Source organism: Eptesicus fuscus, chromosome 9 (genome assembly GCF_027574615.1).
Source record: "Eptesicus fuscus isolate TK198812 chromosome 9, DD_ASM_mEF_20220401, whole genome shotgun sequence".
In the NCBI taxonomy this organism is placed as follows: domain Eukaryota; kingdom Metazoa; phylum Chordata; class Mammalia; order Chiroptera; family Vespertilionidae; genus Eptesicus; species Eptesicus fuscus.
This window is the reverse complement of record NC_072481.1, coordinates 46,074,049-46,096,670: the sequence shown is the minus strand read 5'-3', so window position 1 is coordinate 46,096,670 and position 22,622 is coordinate 46,074,049. Positions and strand designations below refer to the sequence as shown.

The following is a 22,622-nucleotide window of genomic DNA, read 5'->3' as shown; positions in this document are numbered from 1 at the left end:
GATTCTTTCATCTCTAAGAAATTAGCTAGGAAGAGGTTTGGAAAAAATATAATAATTTATAACTTGTTTGAGGGCTTATGCACCCTTTGAAAATCTGAAGAAAACTATAAATATTCTCATATATAAGCAATAAAGGACATGCATATACAATTGCATTTCACAGACTCCCTGCAAACCAAATTAAAGAAGCTATGGTTTATTTCAGTGTTTCTCCTTTTGACTCAGTGAGGATTCACAGTGGGAAATAGAACCTGACATCAATATAGCCCATACTTACAAAGCAAAACAAATGTAAGTATCTAAAACAAGTTTCCAGAAATAATATTTACCCTTACCATGTGCAATGGTTTCTACCATTTTCTATCCAATTTCATCTTTCTAAATGTTGCTTCAGGCTCACTAAATGGCTTTCTTACTGCCCACAATCTGAAGAACAGTGATCTGGTCTAACATTTCCCCATTTTTGAAATAAGGAAACTGAGATCCAAAAAAACAAAGTCCTAGGTCATGAATGAGTTTGTGGCCGAACAAGCCAGAAATCTAACTATTCTGACTCACAACCAAACAAAGTGAAACAAAAGTTCTAAATACCAACTCACTTCAAAAAAAAAGCAGCTTGGGATTAGAAAGTGAAAACATGCTGTTACACTGGGAAACTGGGAGTGTTTCAATTCCAAACCATGGTGAATATTAACCACAACCTCAGCCTCCAATTCAGACAGCCTTCATTTTTTTTTTTCGAAACCATGCCACTGGCCTAGCATGACATGGCATATAAACAATTCTTTTCTTTCTAGTAACCCTTTCTCCAGCCGCTGAGAACAACACAGGAAAAGCGGACGTTCTTCTTGAGTTCATTTAAAATACTTCTCTTACACACACCCAGGTTTTATTTTGTCTGTCAGAGGCTGGCTTAGAAACAGTGGTGGGTAGGCCCTCTTTCCACTTACCAGGCCCATGCACAGCTGTTTTCTTCTCTGCTAGGGCTGCTTCATTAAAATTTCAACATCTCAACCACATGGATCAATACGTGCATATGAATGATCCAGAGGCTACTAGATGTTACTACTACCAACAGCAGCTACCCCAGCCCGCTCTTAAGCCTCCATTACTGACAGTGGGGTGGCTGAGAGCCTGCATCACAAACAGCTTGGTAGCTTAAAATACCAGTCTCCCCGCTGACATCAGGCTGTGCACGGTTTTTGTTTGTTTGTTTGTTTGTTTTTCTTCTTTTTAATTTGGAATCTTATAACTAGCCGTAGACAGTGGCTGGGGGACTGGTCAGGAGGCCGAGGCCAAACCCGAGGCCCTGCGCACAGGAAGGAGGCGTTGCACGGATCACCCCAATAACTTCACTGGGCCGCCAGCAGCCGCGTGCCAGCCTCCACCTGCCGCCCAAGCCTGGTCCCCAAGGGCAAAGTGCCCGGTCTCCTAACGCAGAAGGCACGGTCTGGTGCAAATGGATGCGCGGTGGCTCCGGGGAGAGAGAATCGGAAAGCGCGCGAGGGAGGAATTGGGGGGGCGCGGGGGGAGGGGGGGAGGGAGAAGCAGGCAAACCCTAAAATTAGCGCTCAGGAAGCAGCGGCAGGGCACGGACTCGCAGAGATGGCGTCCTCTGCCCAGCGGCCACCCCAGAGCTACCCGGGAGCCCGCGGCCCCTGCGCCTGCCTCCGGCACCCGCACCAGGAGCTGGACCAACGCAGCAGAAAGGGGGGGCGGGGGGAGGCTCCGTCCTGGAGACAGGATCGGGGAGCCTCCTGAGACCTTGGGGTCTATCGCTCCTCCCCCAACTGCGGCAGAAATTTTAAGCAGCCTCAGAATTTAAAACCGTTTCTCTCCTCCATCAAACCTCCCTGGGAATTAGAGTGACAGGGGGTGGGGGGATGTTAACACACCGAGGATCTAGGGGGTGGAGGCTGGCGGAATGGGGGGAGTTTGCATCCGAATTTCTCTCTGCAAGGTAAACAGTTCTGAAGGTCAGGGAAAGCGCCCCATTGGGTGCTCCTAAAAAGATTAATGTTCAGTAAGGGATCCTCAGTCATCGCTTTTCTTGAGAACCCAAACTACGTAAGTCCAAAGTATATCAGATATTCCAACTCCAATAATGCATTGAAAACCTACCCATTAACTATTGTGAACACTCCCAGTATAAAATTACCAAAACCCTGATAGCTGACACAAGGAAATCTGCGAAATGGAAATGTGTTCCTCAGCTAAGATTAAATGAAGAAGGCAAAAATATGGTTTTTAGTCGCACAAATATGGAAAATTGAATGACACACTATTTGGAAACCAAAAGCCAGTCATTTTAATTTTTGTATATTTTTTTGAAGCCAGTCTTTTTAAAAAGTCATGTTTATTATGTAACTAGGACTGTTAAAATGATATATGCACAGTAATGCTAAACTAGTCATTAATACACACTGAACAGGCCCGTGGAGGGCAATCGCATCTCTAGCATCTTTTTGACTCCCCTCTGCAGTTGGGCCCTTACCTTTATTTTCAGAATCTTTCATCCTCTCCTTCCTCCCTCTGCTGCAAATGGGCAGGAAAGTCCGGCTGATCCTCCAACCCTGACTTTCGATTTGTCATTCACAGACAGTCAGCGGTCTCAGGGGCGAAGTCCCTCAACAGAGGAGCACGGGGCTCTGATAACTGCATGCAAGTCAGCGTGCAGGGTTATAATTTTGCTTATGCTGGAGCGGAAAGGGTAGAGATGAAGGCAGACGTAAACACAACTTCCAAAACATGGCATGGAATTGGATCTGGAGCCTAGGCATGCCTTCCTTCCCTGAGGTTAGGGAACCAGCTGTTTAGCACCTCCTTGTCTCTGGAGAGGTGTGGTTCAAGTTCAAGGGGGAATGTCTGTGCCATGCACTGGGCTTGTTTTCAAATAGAGATCTTAGCTCTGGAGGGGGATTAAGACCCCTGTACCTTGTTTCCTCTTACATAATCATTCATTCAATAAACATTTCTTTTACCTCTCTGTGGACCAGGCTCTGTCCTCAAGCTGCTCACAGACGTTACAATAGAAGCATACAGTACAATACAATGACCTATGAATGCTGCATGGACACGGGTTACTGAACCCACTTCACCCTGAGGTAAGGTGATACTCAAGGAGGCTTTAGTGATTGGTTTTAAGCCACTGAGTCACTGAGCCAGAAATGGGTATGAGGAAACCGGATCATGCGTCCCCTCTGTTAGAGGGCAAGGAAGTTTTGAGTGAATCTTTCAATCATCCAATTCAAGCTTACTTTCAATCATTACACAGCTAAGATTCCTTCCTTCCTTCCTTCCTTCCTTCCTTCCTTCCTTCCTTCCTTCCTTCCTTCCTTCCCTCCCTCCCTTTTCCCCTCTCTTCCATCCTACCAAATGGTATTTGCACCAGGCACTAGTCTACTGGTTAGGAACCCAGGAATACAAAAAACAGACCAAGTCCTTGCTCTCATGGCTATTACACTCTGGTGGGAGGACTCAAACCAGGGGTCCTCAAACTTTTTAAACAGGGGGCCAGTGCACTGTCCCTCAGACCGTTGGAAGTCCAGACTATAGTTTAAAAAAAAAAAACCTATGAACAAATTCCTATGCACACTGCACATATCTTATGTTGAAATAAAAAAAACATCCGCATGTGGCCCGTGGGCCATAGTTTGAGGACGCCTGACTCAAACAGACAATAAACAAGCCAATTTAAACATATAATGAATGTCAATGAATAATATGGAGAAAAATGAAGCACGGTTATGAGGGAGCAGAGGTGCCATTTTTAATAAAGTGGCCAGGGGAGTTGATATTAAACTTATTTTATGAAAAATTGGTTAGGATCATTATGGTCCCTTCCAAACATCTTCACTCTGAAATTGTTTTTTTTAAGTTTGGAATCCTCATAAACTCCTCTGCTCCCAATGCACTCACTGATGGGTGCTGTTTGTTCCCCGTTATACAGATTGATAAACTGATATCCAAAAAGATTAACTGACCCAATTGAGGGCCTCACTAAGTTGGATGACGGGCAACAAAAAGAAATATACCTACCTATTGCTCTCACCCCCCAGAAATTGCTGGGTGAAATACAATACTGACGTGGAAAATTTGCTGGAGTAGGAGTTAAGGCAAGAGCGTTGAAGGCCTATCTCTATCATTATTGACTGAGTGGTGTAGGGCAGGTGGCTTAGCCTCTCTGGCACTAGTCTCCTCATCTGCAGTGTGGGGCTAATCATGCCTGCCTCTGTATGTACCAGGCTGTTCAGAAGATCAAAAGGGAAAACAGATGTGATACTTGGTAACTAAGTACTATATAAATATAATATACAATTACCAACATGCTTGGGCACACTTATAAGAACTAATTGCTAGTGTTCACTAGTTCATTACTATATTAAATATAGCTATAGATTGAAAACTATCATGGGCACTAGGGTTTTTGGAGTTGGTTTCTAGCTGCCACAATTTAAGGACTCCCTGAAATTTGGGGAAAATTATAAGTATTTAATTTTTGCTCCCCTCTCTACTTGGCAGTGGGTAATACCTTTCTGCACCTCTGACAGCATAAGACCAATGAAGAAAATCTACCTTCGTTAAAATTCCTTGCTGCTACCAAATGAGCCATGTTGGCCCATAAAACACGTCAAAGGAACAGGCATCTCTATCTCCAAGGACCAAGTCCAACACAGCCTAAACATGCGTAGCAGGACCACCCTTAGAGGCTGAGAGGGTTAGGGAAGAAGTAGGTGGTGAGAAGCCACCATTCATTCACCCTTTCACTCAATAAATATTCATTGTGCCAGGCACTGCTCTGAACACTGGGAATAACACAGTGCTGAACAAAACATTCTCTGTCCTCAAAGAGCTGTGGTCTCAGGGCAAGAGGGTTCCAGAAGGTATGCTGATTTACTGAACTAGGAAGAGGAATGCCAAGGCCTGGGCCTGAGTAGGGAGGCAGGGGCTCTAAAGCAGAAGGGACTTGATTCAAACATGGGTTCTGCCACTTACTGGCCCCCAGAGTCAGCTGAGACATGTTCTTGCACCTCTCTAAGTCTCTATTTTCTGATGAAGTAATAATGGTATCTACCTCCTAGGCTTCAGTGAGGCTCAAACGAGTTAATGCAAGTAAAGTACATAACACACAGCCTGACACATAAAGTAAGGGCTCCATAAATGCTCTAAGACTAACATTAGTACCTTGTGACCTGGATCAAGTTTACCCCTCTGCATCTCAGTTTCCTCATAAAATGCAGAAAATAATAACTAGCCGGTGCTATTGTGAGAATTACAAATCAGGAATAATATAAAGCCCTTGACATAAAGGAGTAGCTCACCGCCTGCCAGCCTCTCCCCAGCCTCAAGCAGGCTTCCCAGGGAAAAAGACTTAGGCTGGGGAGTCAGAAAGTGTGAGAAGGGTGGCTATTTATATTAAAGAGGAAGTAATTTTTTTTGAGAGTGCGGTGCATTTTACACAACATTGCACTTTGAAAAGTTTCAAACATAAAAAGGTTGGAAGAGCCCAGTCGGAGTGGCTCCCATCCCACGCACCGAAAGGCTGCCGGTTCAATTCCTGGTCCAGGGCACATTCCTGGGTTATGGGTTTGATCCCCAGTCAGGGAGTGTATGAAGGCAACTGATGAGTGTTTCTGTTTCTCTCTCTCCTTCTCTCCCTCCCTCCCTCCCTTTCTCCCTTCCTCCCTCCTTCCCTCCCTCTTCTCCCTATCTCTAAGCATGTCCTTGGGTGAAGATTGGGGAGGCGAGGGGGGGGGGGGGTGGGTGTGTGGGGGGGGGGGGCAGTTGGAAGAATTGCACCGTGAACTGCATCTTCAAGTACATTTTGCAGTATTTTCATTATTGCATATCTGTCTATCTCTCTATCCATCCTTAATTGATAGTTTATTTTAAAAATTAACTTGAAAGAGGTTTGAAGACCTCTTCAAATAAAAAGAACCTTTCCTTTTCCTCCTGACCCAGTATTTACAGACCTCCTGATTCTGTGGCCATTCCAAGCCAGGTCAGGTAAATTCTCAAAAGCTTTGTCAGGCCCCACAGCAACCCTCAGGCCACATCCAGTTGAGGGACAAGGATGGACTCGAGCATTGGAGCTTTCCAGAACAAGGCAATGTCTCTGGCAGGCCTCATACTTCAAACAAACAGGCACCAAAGGCCATTATAAACATGCCTCCATCTCACTGACCGGGTTTAGGGAAACCTCCAGGTGTGCTCCACTGGCCACCAAGTCCCCTCACTGCCCTGCACAGTCCTGGTCTTGTTAGATGCCACTTCTGAGTCACCAGGCTGGTGAGTCATGCCCAGCAGGGGAGGCCATCTTGAGAGCAAAACCAAAGGGAATTTTTAAGAACAATCAGTGGGGCCTGAATTGAAAGAGAACAAGCTTTTTATTGTCCCAGCGCCGCCCCCCCCCAAAAAAATTTTTTTTTGAAAGAAAAAAACAAAACGCTGCTGTAATATTGTGAGTTAAACTTCCCAGTTGTACATTTTAATTTGAAGAAAAACTGAGCAAAAAGGAAACAAACAAACAAAAAAAGCTTTTACGTTCCCTTAGAAATTGGAGAGTAAAAGAAATCTGGAGGTTGCATCCCAAATTAGGCAGACCCAAGGAGCTTCCACTTGCCTGGAGCCTCTCCTAGCTTGGTCATTCATTCCCAAAACACCTAGGGTGGGGTGACAGGAGGGTAGCTTTACCTGAACCGCCTCATCCTGTCGTCTTCCATCAAGCCAAGCCCCTGTTTGGTTTGCTCAGAGCATCCAAGTGAGCATAAAAGAGGCGGGAGAGAAAAATGGCCCACTGGTGGGTGGCGGTTTGTAAGTAGAGTCAGGGCAGAAGAAGGCAGCGCAACTACCAGGAACGCTCAGCAAGCTCTCCTGAAGCCAGGCCACAAGGCAAGGGAAAGGGAGTTAATCTATGAAGTACCTACTGTGCTTCAGGCAATCTTATCACCATCATTAACTAAGAACTAATTATTTCCAACTATTATCTTTAAGGCAAGGACTTGCACAGCACACTGCCTGGGTTTGAATTCCAGCTCACTAGCTGTGTACCTTTTGTGTAACTCTGAAAATGTTATTTAGCCCGCAAGCGTGGCTCAGTGGTGGAGCATTGACCTATGAACCTGGAGGTCTTGGTTCGATTCCCGGTCAGGGCACATGTCTGGGCTGTGGGCTTGATCCGCAGGGTGGGCACTGCAGGAGGCAGCCAATCGATGATTTTCTCTCATCAATTAGATTTCATCTCTCTCTCCCTCTCCCCTCTCCCTTTCTCTCTAAAATCAATAAAAGTACATTAAAAAAAGGAAAAGAAAACATTACTTAACCTCCCTGTGCTTTGGTTTTCTCATTTGTAAAACAGAGATGGTAAAACAGGGTTACTGTAAAAATTAAATAAAATTAACATATGCACTGGTTTGGGACAGTGCACAATTAGATATATTTTTTAAATTGTTTGGACATATAAGCCAGCAATGGCTGTTACATAGTAAGCAGTGCATATGTGTTAACTCTTGCCATTCCATCTTTTTAGATGAGAAAAAAGAGGCAAGGAAACTTGCCAAAGGACATACAGCTAACAAGTAGCAGATCTGGGATTCTTCCTATCATTTCTTTCTCACGGCAACCCCAGGAGGGAGATACCACTTTCTTTTATTGATGAGAGCTGGGAAGCTCAACAGGGGTCTAGTGACTTGCTCACGTCACAAGTGGCAAATGGGAGAGTTAAGATTTAAAACCCACACCCGCTGACTTTAAAGCCGTGGCACATCCCACCAGGCCAGTGGTTCTCCAACTTTAGCACAGGTCAGAATTACCACAGGGCTCCTTGGAACAGATTGCTGGGCCCCACTTCCAATGGTTCTGGTTCAGTAGCTCTTAGGGTGGGGCCAATAATTTGCATTTCTAACCAATTCCTGGTGATGCAGATGAGGCTGGCTCAGAGACCACACTGGGAAAACTAGGCTCTATGGTCATGCACCAGGATGGTGAACAGGTGCTAGGAGAAGGGATGGGGCCTAAAGATTATAGTTCAACAAGGTTTTCCCACGCTGGCAGTGCCAGTTACTTTAAGAGCCTAGAAAATATACCACGTGTTTACATAGCCTTTCATATTTATGATCTCACTTGATCTTTCCAATATCACTAGGTAGTGATCATTATTTCCATTCAATGTGATCTGTTTTTAGAGACATATGGCCAGAAAAATGGCAGTGAGGGACCAAGCCACAGATCACCTGGCAAGTATTCTGTCCTCTTCTCCAACTAACTTGTCCTGGAAAGCATTATTGCTGACAGAGACTGACTCCAGTTCCAATCTGTGTCTTCCCAGGGAATCTCACAGCTCAGGGAAAGGCTCTTCACCCCAGCAGGGTTTGGAGGAGGTAATTTCTAATTGAAGGATCTCAGGACCCATTTCACACCATGGCTTCGAGGGCTAGGCAAACCTCCTGCTCACAAAATTCTTCCACCAGCTGCTTGCTCCCTTTTCTATCACCTAAAAGCTTTGATATTTGACTAAAATACGTTTTTCTGGAAAGGATGGAAGCATATGGGGAGTAAATTTCCACTGGGCACAGTTTGCTCACATTCCCATTGAGAACGACTTGCACTGTTAGATGTATTTTCAAGTTTTTAATATAAGTCAGTAAATGATTAGTATCCAGGCTATTGAAAGAATTCCTATAAGTGGGTAAGGAAAAGACAAACTACCAAAGGGGGGGGGGGAAATAGGAAAAGACACGAGCAGGCAATTCAAAGAGGATCACACAAGGCCGATGTGAAAAATCTTCAGCTTCATTATTCATCAAAGAAATGCAATATAAAACCATGCAGTACCATTTCACACCCATCAAATTGGCAAGCACTGAAAAGTTGGAAAGTACTCAGTATTAACAAGGAAGCAGGGAATCAGGACTCTCATACACTACTGGAGGGAAGTAAATTAGTTCAAATATACTGAGGTAAACTTAGCAACATCTTTCAAAAATTAAAGAAGTATATACCTTTTAGCCCAGTTAACTATCCTTCTAGGTATTTATCCTATACTTACAGTGTTTGAACTGTTACATTTCAGACTCATTCTCTTTGAAGATGTATAAGGTGTCCAAAAAAATGTAAATACACGCTTTGAATAATGATAAAGGGAGTGTTCATTAAGATACATTTCATTTTCAAAATTGTTAAAGTGTGTATACATTTTGGGGGAACTCACCCTAGAGCCGTGGTCAGCAAACTGCGGCTCGCGAGCCACATGCGTCTCTTTGGCCCCCTGAGTGTGGCTCTTCCACAAAATACCACGGCCTGGGCAAGTATATTTTGAAGAAGTGGAGCTAGAAGAAGTTTAAGTTTTAAAAATTTGGCTCTCAAAAGAAATTTCAATTGTTGTACTGTTGATATTTTGGCTCTGTTGACTGATGAGTTTGCCGACCACTGCCCTAGAGGATTCATTCATTACAAACTTATGTATTGAATGTCTGCTCTGGTTCAGGACAGCGTTAGGCTGAAAAGATGTCAAGAGTCCCCAAAAGGTATGTTACTCCTCACAGAACTGCAGCCTTCTGTGGGGGAAAAAAAATTGTGGAAAAGAGGAATGGTGGTATGGAAGGCCTTCTCGTTAGTCCAGAAGGGATAGCTGCCCCAGTGGAACTTCTAGCCATGGTTTTTTCCCATAGCCCATTGAACTTTCCAGCCCCATAGCTGAATATATTTGGGATATGATCATTGGGGGGAAATCTGAAGTAATATTAATAAAAATAACCACCACCTTGTGAGCCACTATGAACAAAGCATTTTATATATATAAACTAATTTAATCATCACAGTAACACGATGACATAGGCATTAGCACCCTTCGTTCACATGTGATATATAAAGGAGTTTTAGATTTAGAAAGATTTAGCACCCTGCCCAAGATCACACAGCTTATTAATATGGCACTTATTAGTGGCAGACTCAAAGCATAGTCTGTCTGATGCTAAAGCATGTGATTCTAGACGCCCAAAGTGATGGTGACATCCTCATGATAAATTCAGGCTACCTTTTAAGAAAATCAAATGAAATTGGAATATGGATTTCCTTCATTGCATGATAGTTATTAATTTTTTTAAATATATATTTTTTATTGATTTCAGAGAAGAAGGGAGAGGGAGAGAAAGATAGAAACATCAATGATGAGAGAGAATCATTGATTGGCTGCCTTCCACACGTCCCACACTAGGGATTGAGCCCACAACCCAGGCATGTGCCCTGACTGGGAATTGAACTACTGTGACCTCCTGGTTCACAGGTCAACGCTCAACCACTGAACCACACCAGCTGGGTGATATTTATTAATTTTACTTCTCCCTCCATGAGTATAGATATTGGAGATGCGGCAGAAAGGGTGCTGTATGGGTACCCATGCCTGAGCCTGCCACTCACGGTCACATAACCTCCTGCATGGTCATCCTATCTTTTGTTTCATCTTTCTCATCTGTAAATGGGAAAAATAAATCATCTGCCCTCCCTCCTTCCAGGGGTGTTGTCAAGATATAAACACGATTTTGTGGTTGACCTATTCTGTAAACTGTAACGTATCTTATGACATAGACATTATAATGACCTCATCTCCAGGCTTACAGGGGATGGGGACATAGAGAAATGTAGTGAGCAGTCAAGATCCTAATGCAGGAAAGAGAGATAAAGCATGGCAATGGGCAAACTCTAGGAGAGGAACACAGGAAGACAGGAGAGGTTGGCTGCATATACAGTATAGAACTGGTTTTAAAAATTATAAATCTAGGCCCTGGCTGGTTTGGCTCAGTGGATAGAGCGCCTGCCTGCAGACTGAAGGGTCCCGGATTCAATTCCGGTCAAGGGCACATGCCTGGGTTGCAGGGCTCGATCCCCAGTAGGGGGTGTGCAGGAGGCAGCCCATCAGTGGTTCTCTCTCATCATTGATGTTTCTATCTCTCCATCTCCCTTCCTCTCTGAAATCAATTAAAAATATATTTTAAAAAAATAAAATAAATGGAAACTTGTCCATTTTCTCCTAAAAAATTTATAAAACTGCTCTAGCTGGTTTGGCTCAGTGGATAGAGCATCGGCTTGTGGACTGAAGGGCCCCAGGTTTGATTTCGGTCTAGAGCACATGCCCAGGTTGCGGGCTCGATCCCCAGTAGGGGGAGTACAGGAGGCAGCCGATCAATGATTCTCTGGCATCACTGATGTTTCTATCTCTCTCTCCCTTTCCCTTCCTCTCTGAAATCAATGAAAAATATATTTTTTTAAAAGTATAAAACTAGGAAACTTATTGTAACTTAATTTAGCACAGTGGCAATATCCATTTATTCCTCTTCTGAAAATATTCACACACACCTGGAATAACACTAGGAATGTGATTATCACTCAAGGAATACTTGTTGCAATTCCCAATCTATTCAACTACTCAGGCAAGCTAAAGAAACAGGTGGTTAGCCTTCAGCCCTACTAATTTTCAGCAACAGTTCTGGATGCCAGTGGGGAAGGAGCTTAATTGGTGTATTGACAAAAGTAATCACACATCCTTTGAAAGCCACAAGCGGACAGTGCCAAGCCCCTCCCCCTCTCCCCCCCCCACCCCCCCGCAACTACCAACAACAGAAAAGCTTGTTTCTAATGCAATAAATATCCGAAAGATAATCATTTCTGCTGTTTGTCAAATTTATTTGTAGAATGCTTACTATGTGTCAGCACTTTACATTTATTAACGCATTAATTCATTCTATCCTCAAAACAACCGGAGGGGTGAGAGGGTGACAACTACAGCATCGACAGGGCTCTGGTGCAATCTAGCCTCTGCTCCGGTTCAGATCGGCCATTTTAGAAATCAAGGCATGTGGGTGTCTCAGAAGAAGAATCCTGAGATGATGGAAACAGATGAAAAGGGCAAGATAGGACACATACGTAAACACACACATGCAAACAGGTATCTACAAAGTTCCAAACCCTCAGCTAGCCTAAAGCGGAATGCAGAGATGAAACCGAGGGGAAGCTGTCACGTGGAATCTATAACACCAGATGAACAGCAACACATGCCCGGTGGGTGATGAGATGACAAAAGAGGGGTTACAGGTGGCAGGAACCCCAGGAAAGGCTTCACGGGTTAGTCTTGACAGATGGGTAGGAATGGGCCATTGCAGATAGAAAGGAGGCAGTGAGCCAGCAGCTCCTGTCATGTCCCTGCAGAGAATACATTAATGGCTTCCAAACACCTCATCATGGCCTACCTGGACCCTGATCCAGGCCCTGCTTCCCTCCCTTTCCCTGGGCACCCAGGGACCTTTCCACTAGTTATTCCCTCTGGCTGGACTGCTCTCGCGGGCTCCAAGCTGGAGTAGCTCCTCTTAATAAGACTTCAGGTCTCGACTTCCATTGCCTCAGAGAGAGAGCTCTTCCCTATCCACCTGCCATTTCCTTTCCTCCTCTCCCAGCTGTCTGGGAGATTTTTACCTGTTTTATGTGTGCAATGTCCCTCTCTCCCTCTAAAAGTAGTTCCATGAGCTGGGGCCTTGCCTTTCTGGTTCACTCGGGCCCTGGCACACAGCAGGGGCAGGATAAAAATTGTGGAATGAATGAATGGAGTGAATCAATGACTGAATAAATGTTGAGTTAAGGCCCTGATGAGAACAGGGTGGACTGTGTCTGGGAAATAGTTTATCATGGCTAGAGCTTAGGAGATAACAAGGAGTCGCACCAGACAGGTTGGAAACGGGAGGGTCTGATGGGGGAAGGACCTTGAAGGTAGCATTGGGTCCAGATTCATACCCCCAGCGGGCACTGCAATGCAGGTGCCTGCCAGGTGTTGGGCGGGAGGAGGCGGGGCGGCGGATGCAAACCTAAGATTGTGTCCCCGAAGCACCCTGATTCCTGCGATCCAGCGCCAAATACACAGCCAGCGACGTTTGCGGGCAATAAGCTGCAAACACCGGGGCCTAGGAGAGACGCCTATGGGGCCGAGGGGTGGAGAGGGAGCGGGGACTGGACCCTGCGCTTGGTCGACCGGCCCCGGGTGAGCTCGGGGACTGGTCTCGTTCCCGCGGCCGAGGGTCGGGGCGCAGGATCGCCCGACCGGACCTCCTGGCCACGCCGCCCCCGCCCGCAGGTCCGGGGTCGGAGACCTCGGCCCGAGTGGCCGCACTTGGGTAGCCGGCGTCGGCCGCGCACAGTAACAGGTCCCCCCGGCCGCGCCCACACTCACCCTGCGCCGCCTTGGGAGCCGAGCGCGTCCTCCACAGCCGCCGGGTAGCCTTCCAGGGCCGCAGAGAGGAAAACAGCCTCCGGCTCTTCTTGCCGCCCTTCTCAGTTGCTCCCATCTGTGCGCCCACGCGCCTCCCCGCCGCGCCCGAGGGTCGCCTCCTGCCGCCCCCGCCGCCGCGCGTCTGCCAGGTGCCGGGCCGTCTCCCGGGCCGTCTCCCGGGTGGACGCGGCCGCCGGGGGAGGAGCTTGCGGCCGGGGCGGGTGGGAGTGGGGGGGGGGGGGGGGCGGGGGAGGGAGGAGGGGGGACAGCTGCTGGGGCGGCGCCTGCGGGGTGCGGCCGGCCTGGGCGTGGGCGCTACTGAGTTGCGCTAGGCTGGGACGCACTTGGTGCCTGGCAGCCTAACAGGGGAAGGCTTTAGCCACTCGTCCTTCGTTCAGGAGAGGTGCATGGAGAAGCCAAGTGCTGCTACGCATCATTAATTCACAGGAAAATCCCAAGGGGCGTGATTTTTGTCCCCAAAACGATAAAATGGGAGCTCCGCGAGTTTCTCTAGTCTGCCCAGATTCACACACCTGCTAAAGGGCGACGAGTCTCAAGTCCTGGCTCTAACTCTATTTTTTTCATACCTCGCTACTGCCTGAGAATGATCCCACATTAGGTCAGATTTTTAAGTCTGGCAGATATTTCTGTTTTCCTCATACAACAGGTTATGAATCAGTCATGATTTTTTGAGAACCTATTCTATGTCCAGGCACTTTATTTTTTATTTTTTTTATTTTTTTTTTATTGATTTCAGAGAGGAAAGGAGAGGGGGAGAAAGAGAGAAACATCAATGATGAGAGAGAATCATTGTTCGGCGGCCTCCTGCATGTGCCTAGACATGTATCCTGACTGGGAGCCCAACCCGTGACCTCCTGGTTCATAGGTCCAGGCTCAACCACAGAGCCACCCTGTCCGGGCTGGCCCGGCACTTTTACATCATGCCATTCAACTTCATAGCACACCTGTGGGGTGGGAGGCGTTTCCCATTTTCCATTTGCCTCCACTCCCACCACTTTGTCTCCGTCCTGGTTTTGCTTGTAATTGGGAGAGTCTGAGAGGAAGATCAAAACCAAGGTTCCTTTAATACTGCCTGGTTACAATAATAATAGCTTATGTTTATGGACTGCTTTTCATGGGCCAGATGTTACATACATTACCTTATTTAACTCTCCCAATGATATTCATGAGAGAGAAATGATTAATATCTACACTTAATTAATGGAAGAAACATAGCGTCAGGGGGGTCAGGTTACACATATAAAACAATAAAGGTGATATGTTATGTTGAATCATGAAATTGCCGTTTTTGTATTGTAATGTCATACAATAACTTCACCAGATGATCAAAATTAAAATCACCAGTGCAGGCAGGTGAAAGTGGAGAGCATCCAGCCCTAGCTGGTTTGGCTCAGTGGCTAGAGCTTCGGCCTGTGGACTGAGGGGTCGTGGGTTCGATTCCAGTCAAGGGCACATGCCCAGGTTGCGGGCTCGGTCCCCAGTAGGGGGCATGCAGGAGGCAGCCAATCAACGATCCTTATCATTGATGTTTCTATCTCTCACTCCCCCTTCCTCTCTAAAATCAATAAAAATATATATTTTTTTTAAAAAAAGAGGGTGGACATTGAGAGGTGTCCTCTCCCTCTGTCAGCAATAGGCTGAGTTTTCTTCTACACCATGGCATCCAGGCTAAAGTCTGAAAAATAGGGCCTTAGAAGAAATAACCTAAATAACAAAGTTACTCAGGAATAGCAGCTACATACCACCAACTAATACCCTAGACAAGGGTTTCGCTCTGCTTTTCGGACTTCTTACCTGGCCCTGGGGTTAGGGCACCTAGAACCTAGTCCTGGTTACCCAAACCATCTGGGAAATATTGGTTCTGTCCCTTCCCCTCCTGGCTTCCTATTTTAACCTCCACCATCACCCGCCCCATTCATGGAGGGGATTTAACAAGATGACACAGACGTTTCCTTCCAGGGTCCACCATCCTTCCCTGTATGCCCTGACTCTCACTAACTGGTTTTGGAATGCTGCTAAGTGTTAGTGTCCCCAGTGGGCCTGGCTTAGATACCCATCCTTTTTTCCATTGTCCTGGTACATCCAGTGCATCAGAACAGCTCCTTGGTGGGGGCTCACTGCTTAGACTTCACTGGTCCGGGAAGGATGAAAGAAACATTCTTTGGTTTGCCCTTTCTGTCCAAACATCATGTGATTCCGTGGCACTCGTCCAGCCTGGAGCTAAACAAGGCCAGAAGTCTCTGACTCTCACAGTCACAGCTTGCTCTGGGCAGACCCGGCGGGGAGTCTCCGCAGGCTTCGGAGTCCATGGGAAAAGAATGCGGCCTGAGAGACCTTCCACCCAGGCAGAAACACCCAAGTGCCCCTGAGGCACATTCATGAGTACCAGCAACATGGAATTTCTTTTCAAATGTCAAAAATGCAAAACAAGCCCACTTATTTGTACATCTGGCTCACTGGGCTTAGGGGGAAAACAAAAAGGAAAAAAAAAACAAACCTTGAATTTCATTCACTTTCATTGTGCTTATGAAGCTAGGTCCAGAAATATGAAACTGACAGTCCTCAAAGTCAATGAGATACAAGATTCTTCTGTGTGTGTGCGCGCGCGCGCGTGTGTGAGAGAGAGGAGAGGGGGCTAATAGAAAAAAAAAACACTAAACTTTCCAGCTACAAAGCTTAGTGAATCCTGGCTTTGCCACTTAATAAATGTCTGATCGTACCCAGCTTACCTAACTTCTCTAAGTCTCAGTTTCCCCATCTGCAAAATGGAGATAATAAATAGTTCCTACCTCACAGGGTTGTGCTAAGTTTAACTATTACTGTGTAAAGCATTGAATAGATTCAATAAATGGTAGCTTATTATAATACTTACATCTATTGAGACAGTGACAGATAAACAATGGCACCTTCTTTTGCAACAAATGTGTGTGTGTGTGTGTGTGTGTGTGTGTGTGTGTGTGTGTGTGTGTGTTTCTAAAGAGAGAGAAATGGGAATATCTCGATTTTAGGTGGAAGTCACACCCTTCAAACTTCATGATTACCTTTTGTGTCTCCTATTATGTCCGTGTCTCTTATTCTGCCTCCTCCTGTTACTTACCCTCCCTTACAGAGAGTTCCAGAATATAAACAAAGCTGTACCACCTAAAGTCACCTTGAGTGCCCTCCGGTGTTTTGCATGACCCCGTTGGCAATGCCAATAGGACTGTTATTAGTGCAGGAAGCACTTACTTTTCCATCTGAAGTTTTCCAAGTTGACAAGATTATGATGTGCTCAAGATAAAGAGCAGTACCTACAGAAAGCCTCCCAACCACACTTTCGGCAGTTGTGTCTAGTGTGAGAGGAGGGGAAACGGCTCCCGGAAAATGTGGTCAGGGCTTCTAGGAGATCTGTTTCAATTACCTATCACTGCATAATAAACCATCCCCAAACTTAATGGCTTAAGACAACAATCACTTGTTGGCAAAGGATTTTGCAGTTTAGGCAGCACTCAGAGGGGACAGCCTGTTTCTGCTCTGATGGAGGTGAGCGGGGCTGCTCAGGGCTTGAAGATCCACTTCTAAGATGGCTCTGTTACATGGCTCACAAGATGGTGCTGGCATCGGCCGGGAGCTCAGCCAAGAGCCTTGGTTCTTCTCCACACGGTTGCTTGGACTTCCTCACAGCATGGTGGCTGGGTTCCAGAAGGAAAAAAGCTGAAACTGCTAGGCTTCTTTTTTCATTGTTTTTGCAAAATGTGTTTCTTGGGACAGTTCCCCACTCGTCTCACGCTGCTGAAAGAGCCTCCTTCTGTCAGCCTTGCTTTTCCTCCTATCAGCTGCCAGAGCACAGGGGAACAGCCAACACAAAACCAGCATTTGTGCATGGCTAAGGAGGGCGGTGATTTATAGCCTCCTGGGCACTTCACATCCACGAAGCAGGCTCTGGGGCTCTGCACCGGGCGCTTCTTCCTGTGTTTCCTCTTCTCCTCTTCTGGAGGGGGATGGAGGAGAGCTTAGTAAGAGGCATGTTGGTGTAGGGAGGTCGTCACTCCCAGAAAGGTGAAACTGCTAGGCTTCTTAAAGCCTTGGCTCAAAAGTCCCCAGGTGCCCTGGCTCAAGTCCCCAGAAGTGCTTCCTGCACATTCTATTGATCAACTCAGACACAGGCTCAGCTGTTCAAGGGAGAAGTCATAGGCCTCACCTCCTGGAAGGGTGAGTGACATGCACATACAAGGAGGGAAGAATAATTTGAAATCACCTTCAGGGACTAGCTAGCACCGGCCCCCACCAGCCAAAGAATAACCCCGACCAACAATATGTGGGGTTAGACCCAGAGTCTCATAGAGAGCAGAAGCATTGTGCCGAAGGAACACTCCTCACAGAAACTGGGGCTCTGCAAAAGGCCCACTAAATGGGAAGACAGGCATAAAAAAGGGGACAATCATTCAAAGGCAAAAATCATATTGCAAATTAAAATCATAGAAGCCTTTTTTGAGCACCTACGGTGCTGAAACTAAACCTCGTGACTCTCTCCCACTGAGTGAAGTAAAAAGAATCCCAGGCTTGGTAACAAAATCCTGGATTGAGCCTAGTTTCCTTGCCATTTTAATGTCCTCACACAAAGTCACTTAATTAGCTGAGCTTCACTCTCCTCATCTGTCACTTGGGGATAGTAATATTTGCCTTCTTGTTCACAACAGGGCATTTCCAATTACCCTGGAATGCAGGGAGATGCCAATGAAAGCACGTGTGAAAGTGCTCAGCTGACAATCCAATATACTACTTTGCAAATGTTTTCTTAATAAATGATGCACTGACTCTTAAGATCTCAGAACTTTAAAGGGAACAAAACCCCTGGACCTCATTTTCTGCCACACCTGTGCCTGAAGCCAGCTGGTGGGGACAATGGGGGTGGATTGAATCCCTCTCCTGCAATGCAGATTTGTCAGGGCAGGTGGCAAGTGCAAAGATGGAGTGTGAAGGGAAGATGAAAAGAAGAGATAGAAAAGTCCAGTATGGCGTTTGTGTGCCTACTGCATGCATTATAATGTTATTATAATGTGCCTCGTTATAGTACTAATTCAGGCCTTCAAAAATGTTGATTCATTTTTAAATTGACCTAAAAATATAAAAAATGTTTATTGAGAGAGACAGTATGGCATAGCTATTAAAAGCACAAACCCTGGTGCCACACCGTTCCTGACTAAAGTTGACTGGCACGGCGACATTAGAGAGTTGCATTAACATCTCTGTGCCGAATTTCTCATCTGTAAATGGGAATAATAAGCGCCCACTTCCTACGACTGTTGTGAAAACTTAATGCGTTGTGTGTAAACACTCAGAACAGCACCTGGCAATGAATAAGTGTGAGCTGGGGTTTTTTATAATACCTGATGCTGTGCACTGGGCTAAGAACTTTACAGACATGGCTTAATTTTTAAATACTATTTATTGATTTTAGAGAGAAAGATAAAGGGAGGGAGGGAAAGAAGGAGGGAGGGAGAGAGGAGAGAGAGAGAGAGAGATGGATTTGTTGTTCCACTTACGCAGTCATTGGTTGATTCTCATATGTGCCCTGATCGAGGATCAAACCTGAAAGCTTGGTGTACTGGGACAACACTCTAACCAACTGAGATACCCAGCCAGGGCTCAGACATAACTTAATTATTTACAGCAACCTATGAGCGTGTCAGGTACACAGCAACCTACTGTGTGTCAGGTACTGTTGTAGACTCTTGGGGTCCATGAGGAATGAATCAGATACAGATGCCTGTTCTATGGAGCCCGCATTCCTCTAGGGGCCGGGGTGGAGACTGTGAACAGTAGGTAAAGTAAGCAGGCTGTGAAGTTTGACAGAAGATATCAGTGCTATGAATAAAAGAAAAAGTAGAGCAGGGTGAAGGAACTAGGAATGCTGGTGGGGAAAACCTAGGGCCAGTTGAAGTTTGAAATAGGGTGGTCATGTTCGACCTGGTTGAGAGGGAAAATTTGAGCAAAGTCTTGAAGGACAAGAAATAAACCAGCAATCAGCTCTGCAGGGAAGAGCATTTCAGGCAGAAGGACCCCTTGCGTCTAAAGGCCCCACCTTGGGAGCTTGAGAGCGAGCCTGGTAGGGTTAAGAAACAGCAGGGGGACAGGAGTGGGTGGAATAGAGGGGATGAGGAGGTCTGCTGCAGAAGAAGAGGTTGCGTGTTGCCGCGGTGAGGGATTGAGGAGAGCTTGGTAGGCTACTGCTAGGCTGTAACTTCCCTCTGAGTGAAATGGGAGCCGACGGTAAAGGATGGGAGCCATTACTGATCCGTTTACTAATGGATAAACTGGGGCTGAGAGAGGCTAAGTAACTACACAAAGTTATACAAAGAGTAAATGAACAATTGGGATTATTATCCTACAGATTCTTACCCTTTTTATGGGGCAGAGAGGGATGATGCAAACAGGGGTGGGGAAAGTCAGCCTTGAGGAAATGTGGCCTGCAGAGCCTCCTTTGTAACAAGAAGGTATTGAATCCATGCTCTCCAAGGCCTAGGCGCGATGATTTATCGTTCACTGGCCTCCAGAGGACGGATGGAAGATATATGAGACGGCCACTGCTCTTGCTTGGCCAAGGGACTTTGACATTGTGCTCCCACAAAACCTCACACGTAGCTCTGTCATAGCTCTTTTCATATTGTATTGAGAATATGTGCTTAAAAATCTGTTTTTCCTTCACAGACTAAGGCTCCCCACTCTTGCATCTGACACTCGGCTTAAATCACAGGATTCCCTGCAGTCAGCAGTGGATTTGGCGAAGAGGAGGTTCTCAACAAATATATACGTGCTCTGTCTTCAATTTAAATCAGAACAGAGAGACTTTATTGCCGGGAAGTGGTGATCATGAGTTCGTCTGAGAATGACAGCAGTAGAAAGTCAGTCACCAATGCTCTGGGCTAGAAGGGCTAAAGGAGGGGTTACAACAATCCAGGGGTTGGGGTCACCAGACAGAAGCTGGAACCAAGGTGAGACCTAGGAGAAGAAATGTCTCTGCCTCAAAACGTTTTCTGACCTGGAACTTAATGTGCAGCCTAACATGGCCCAGGCATCCCCCTCGAAGGAACCTTCTCAGAATCTGTCTTCCTTATACTATCTGGAGCTTAGGAGCAGTGGAGAAGACTGATCACTTCTGGGCAAGTTACTGGCCTCTCTGTGACTTAGTTTTCTCCCCTGTAAAATTGGGAAATTAATTTCTGTCTCAGAGGGATAGTTTAAAGATGAAAAGTGAGATTACATTTATAAAATTACACACACACACACACATTTTTTTTTTTACATAAATGGTATCATAGGCTGCATATTGTGCATATTTTTCATTAACAACAAATCTGGAAATATTTCCAAAGCTGAGTACAGTGATATGATATGATGCCTCCATTAATCTGAACACAATTCTACATTTCTGTTATAGGAGCTAAGATTATATTAGTTGCTGTTTTTCTCAGAGGGGGGGTGGTGATGGAGGATTTTTTAGGTTGGACTAGTATAGTGTCATCTAAAATCTCAGAGTGTTTTTCATAATACTTGTTATAAGCCATGTTCCTCCTATACTATACTTCTGCAACGGAATTTTTTAAACCTAAATGTAAGACTTGGCATTCATTTCCATGAAGTTACATTTTGTTGTTTTGACCTAGACTCAAGGTCTTTTGAAATTTTTGAGTCTTTTATCAAGACAGAGATCCCTCCCAGCCGTGAACATAGTCACTATGATTTTATTTCCATGTCACTGAAGCATCCAAGGCCAAGAACAGAGGCCTGTATATCATGAAACAAACATGACCTTGCTCCAGATACGTAGATCTGCTTCCTTTGTACTGTCTTGGCAGGAACTTGTTCTGGGACTACATGTTCTACTGGGTCCTGACCCTTTGCTTTCCCCCCTCCTTCACCTCCCTGTTTAAACCAAAATCAAGAGACGGTCAAGAATGGTGAAGGAGAGAATATATCAGTTTACTTTACTACTCCTCATAGCTTTGGTGACAAAAACAAAATTCAACACAGGAGGAGTTTGAAACAATGAATATAAAATATGGGGGGGGGTTAGGGGGTGTGCACTGAAGATTCCTATTAGAAATTAAATATAGATCAAAAACTCATTTGATGAATTCATTACTTATTAATCATATCCCCAGTCAGGAGAAGGTGAAAGACAGGGGATACCCACTCTCCTTGTAAATAATCAACAAGCAGTCTGGCCAGTGTGACTCAGTGGTTGAGCATAAACCTATGAACCAGGAGGTCACGGTTTGATTCCTGGTCAGGGCACCTGTCCAGGTTGCGGGCTCGATCCCCAGTGGGGGGCATGCAGGAGGCAGCCAATGGATGACTCTCTCTCATCATTGCTGTTTCTATCCCTCTCTCTCTAAAAATCAATAAAAACGTGTGTGTGTGTGTGTGTGTGTGTGTGTGTGTGTGTGTGTGTATCTTATATAATAAAAGGCTAAGATGCAAATCCACCGAACAGCAGAATGACCAGTCGCTATGACACTCACTGACCACCAGGGGGCAGATGCTCAATGCAGGAGCTGTCCCCTGGTGGTCAGTGTGCTCCCAAAGGGGAAGCACCGCTCAGCCAGAAGCTGGGCTCATGGCTGGCTAGTGCAGCAGCGGTGGTGGGAGCCTCTCCTGCCTCCGCAGCTGCGCTAAGGATGTCCTACTGATGGCTCCCAGACTGCGAGAGGGTGCAGTCCGAGCTGAGGGAACCCCCCCTCTGAGTGCACAAATTTCATGCACCGGGCCTCTAATATAATATAATATATATATATCAAGCACAAAGTGGAAAGAGGCATATCTCTTATGCATGCTGCTTTTTCAGAGCCTTTAATTTGGAGTATGTGAAGTCATCAATGGGGTTCACAGATGTCAAGCTCTGTCTCCCTCCAGGCACATGGCAGGTTGCAGCTCCCCACTTTTCATGGCCTTCCCCAGAAGCAGTCACTGTTAACTGTTTGATATATACCTTTCCAGATCTTTCTTCTACATCAATATAAATATGGGTAAAAAATATCACAAGAAAATATTTTGAAATATTAAGCAAATGCCTCCCTTGCTACAATTCTCTGATTCATTCAGCTTGGCTCTTTTGTGCTCATTGCCACAGTGAGAGAAAGAAGAGAAAAAAAACAAATATAGAGGGTTGTGAGAGCCTTCTCCTGGCTTTGGTTTTCAAAAGTCTAAAACCTTTGGAATGAGAATGAAACCTGGTATATACAAAGCCTTTGAATAAACATAATAAATAAGAAAAGTAGAGGATTTGAGGACAGAGTGATTGCCCACTTGTCATTTTCCCTACCCTTGGACACTACCATGGGAGGTGGGGAGCAGAGAGACTGAGAGA

At 45.7% G+C, this 22,622-nt stretch overlaps 1 protein-coding gene across 1 annotated transcript in view; it reads right to left on the bottom strand.

The window, feature by feature from the left end:
* DNAJC6 (DnaJ heat shock protein family (Hsp40) member C6) overlaps window positions 1-13,416 on the bottom strand; it is a 133,863-nt gene extending 120,447 nt beyond the window's left edge. Inside the window, exon 1 of the mRNA XM_028142365.2 lies at window positions 13,214-13,416. Coding sequence (XP_027998166.2) covers window positions 13,214-13,328 — 115 coding nt within the window. The 5' untranslated portion in view covers window positions 13,329-13,416. The remainder of the gene's footprint in view (window positions 1-13,213) is intronic.
* Between the last annotated feature and the right edge of the window lie 9,206 nt (window positions 13,417-22,622).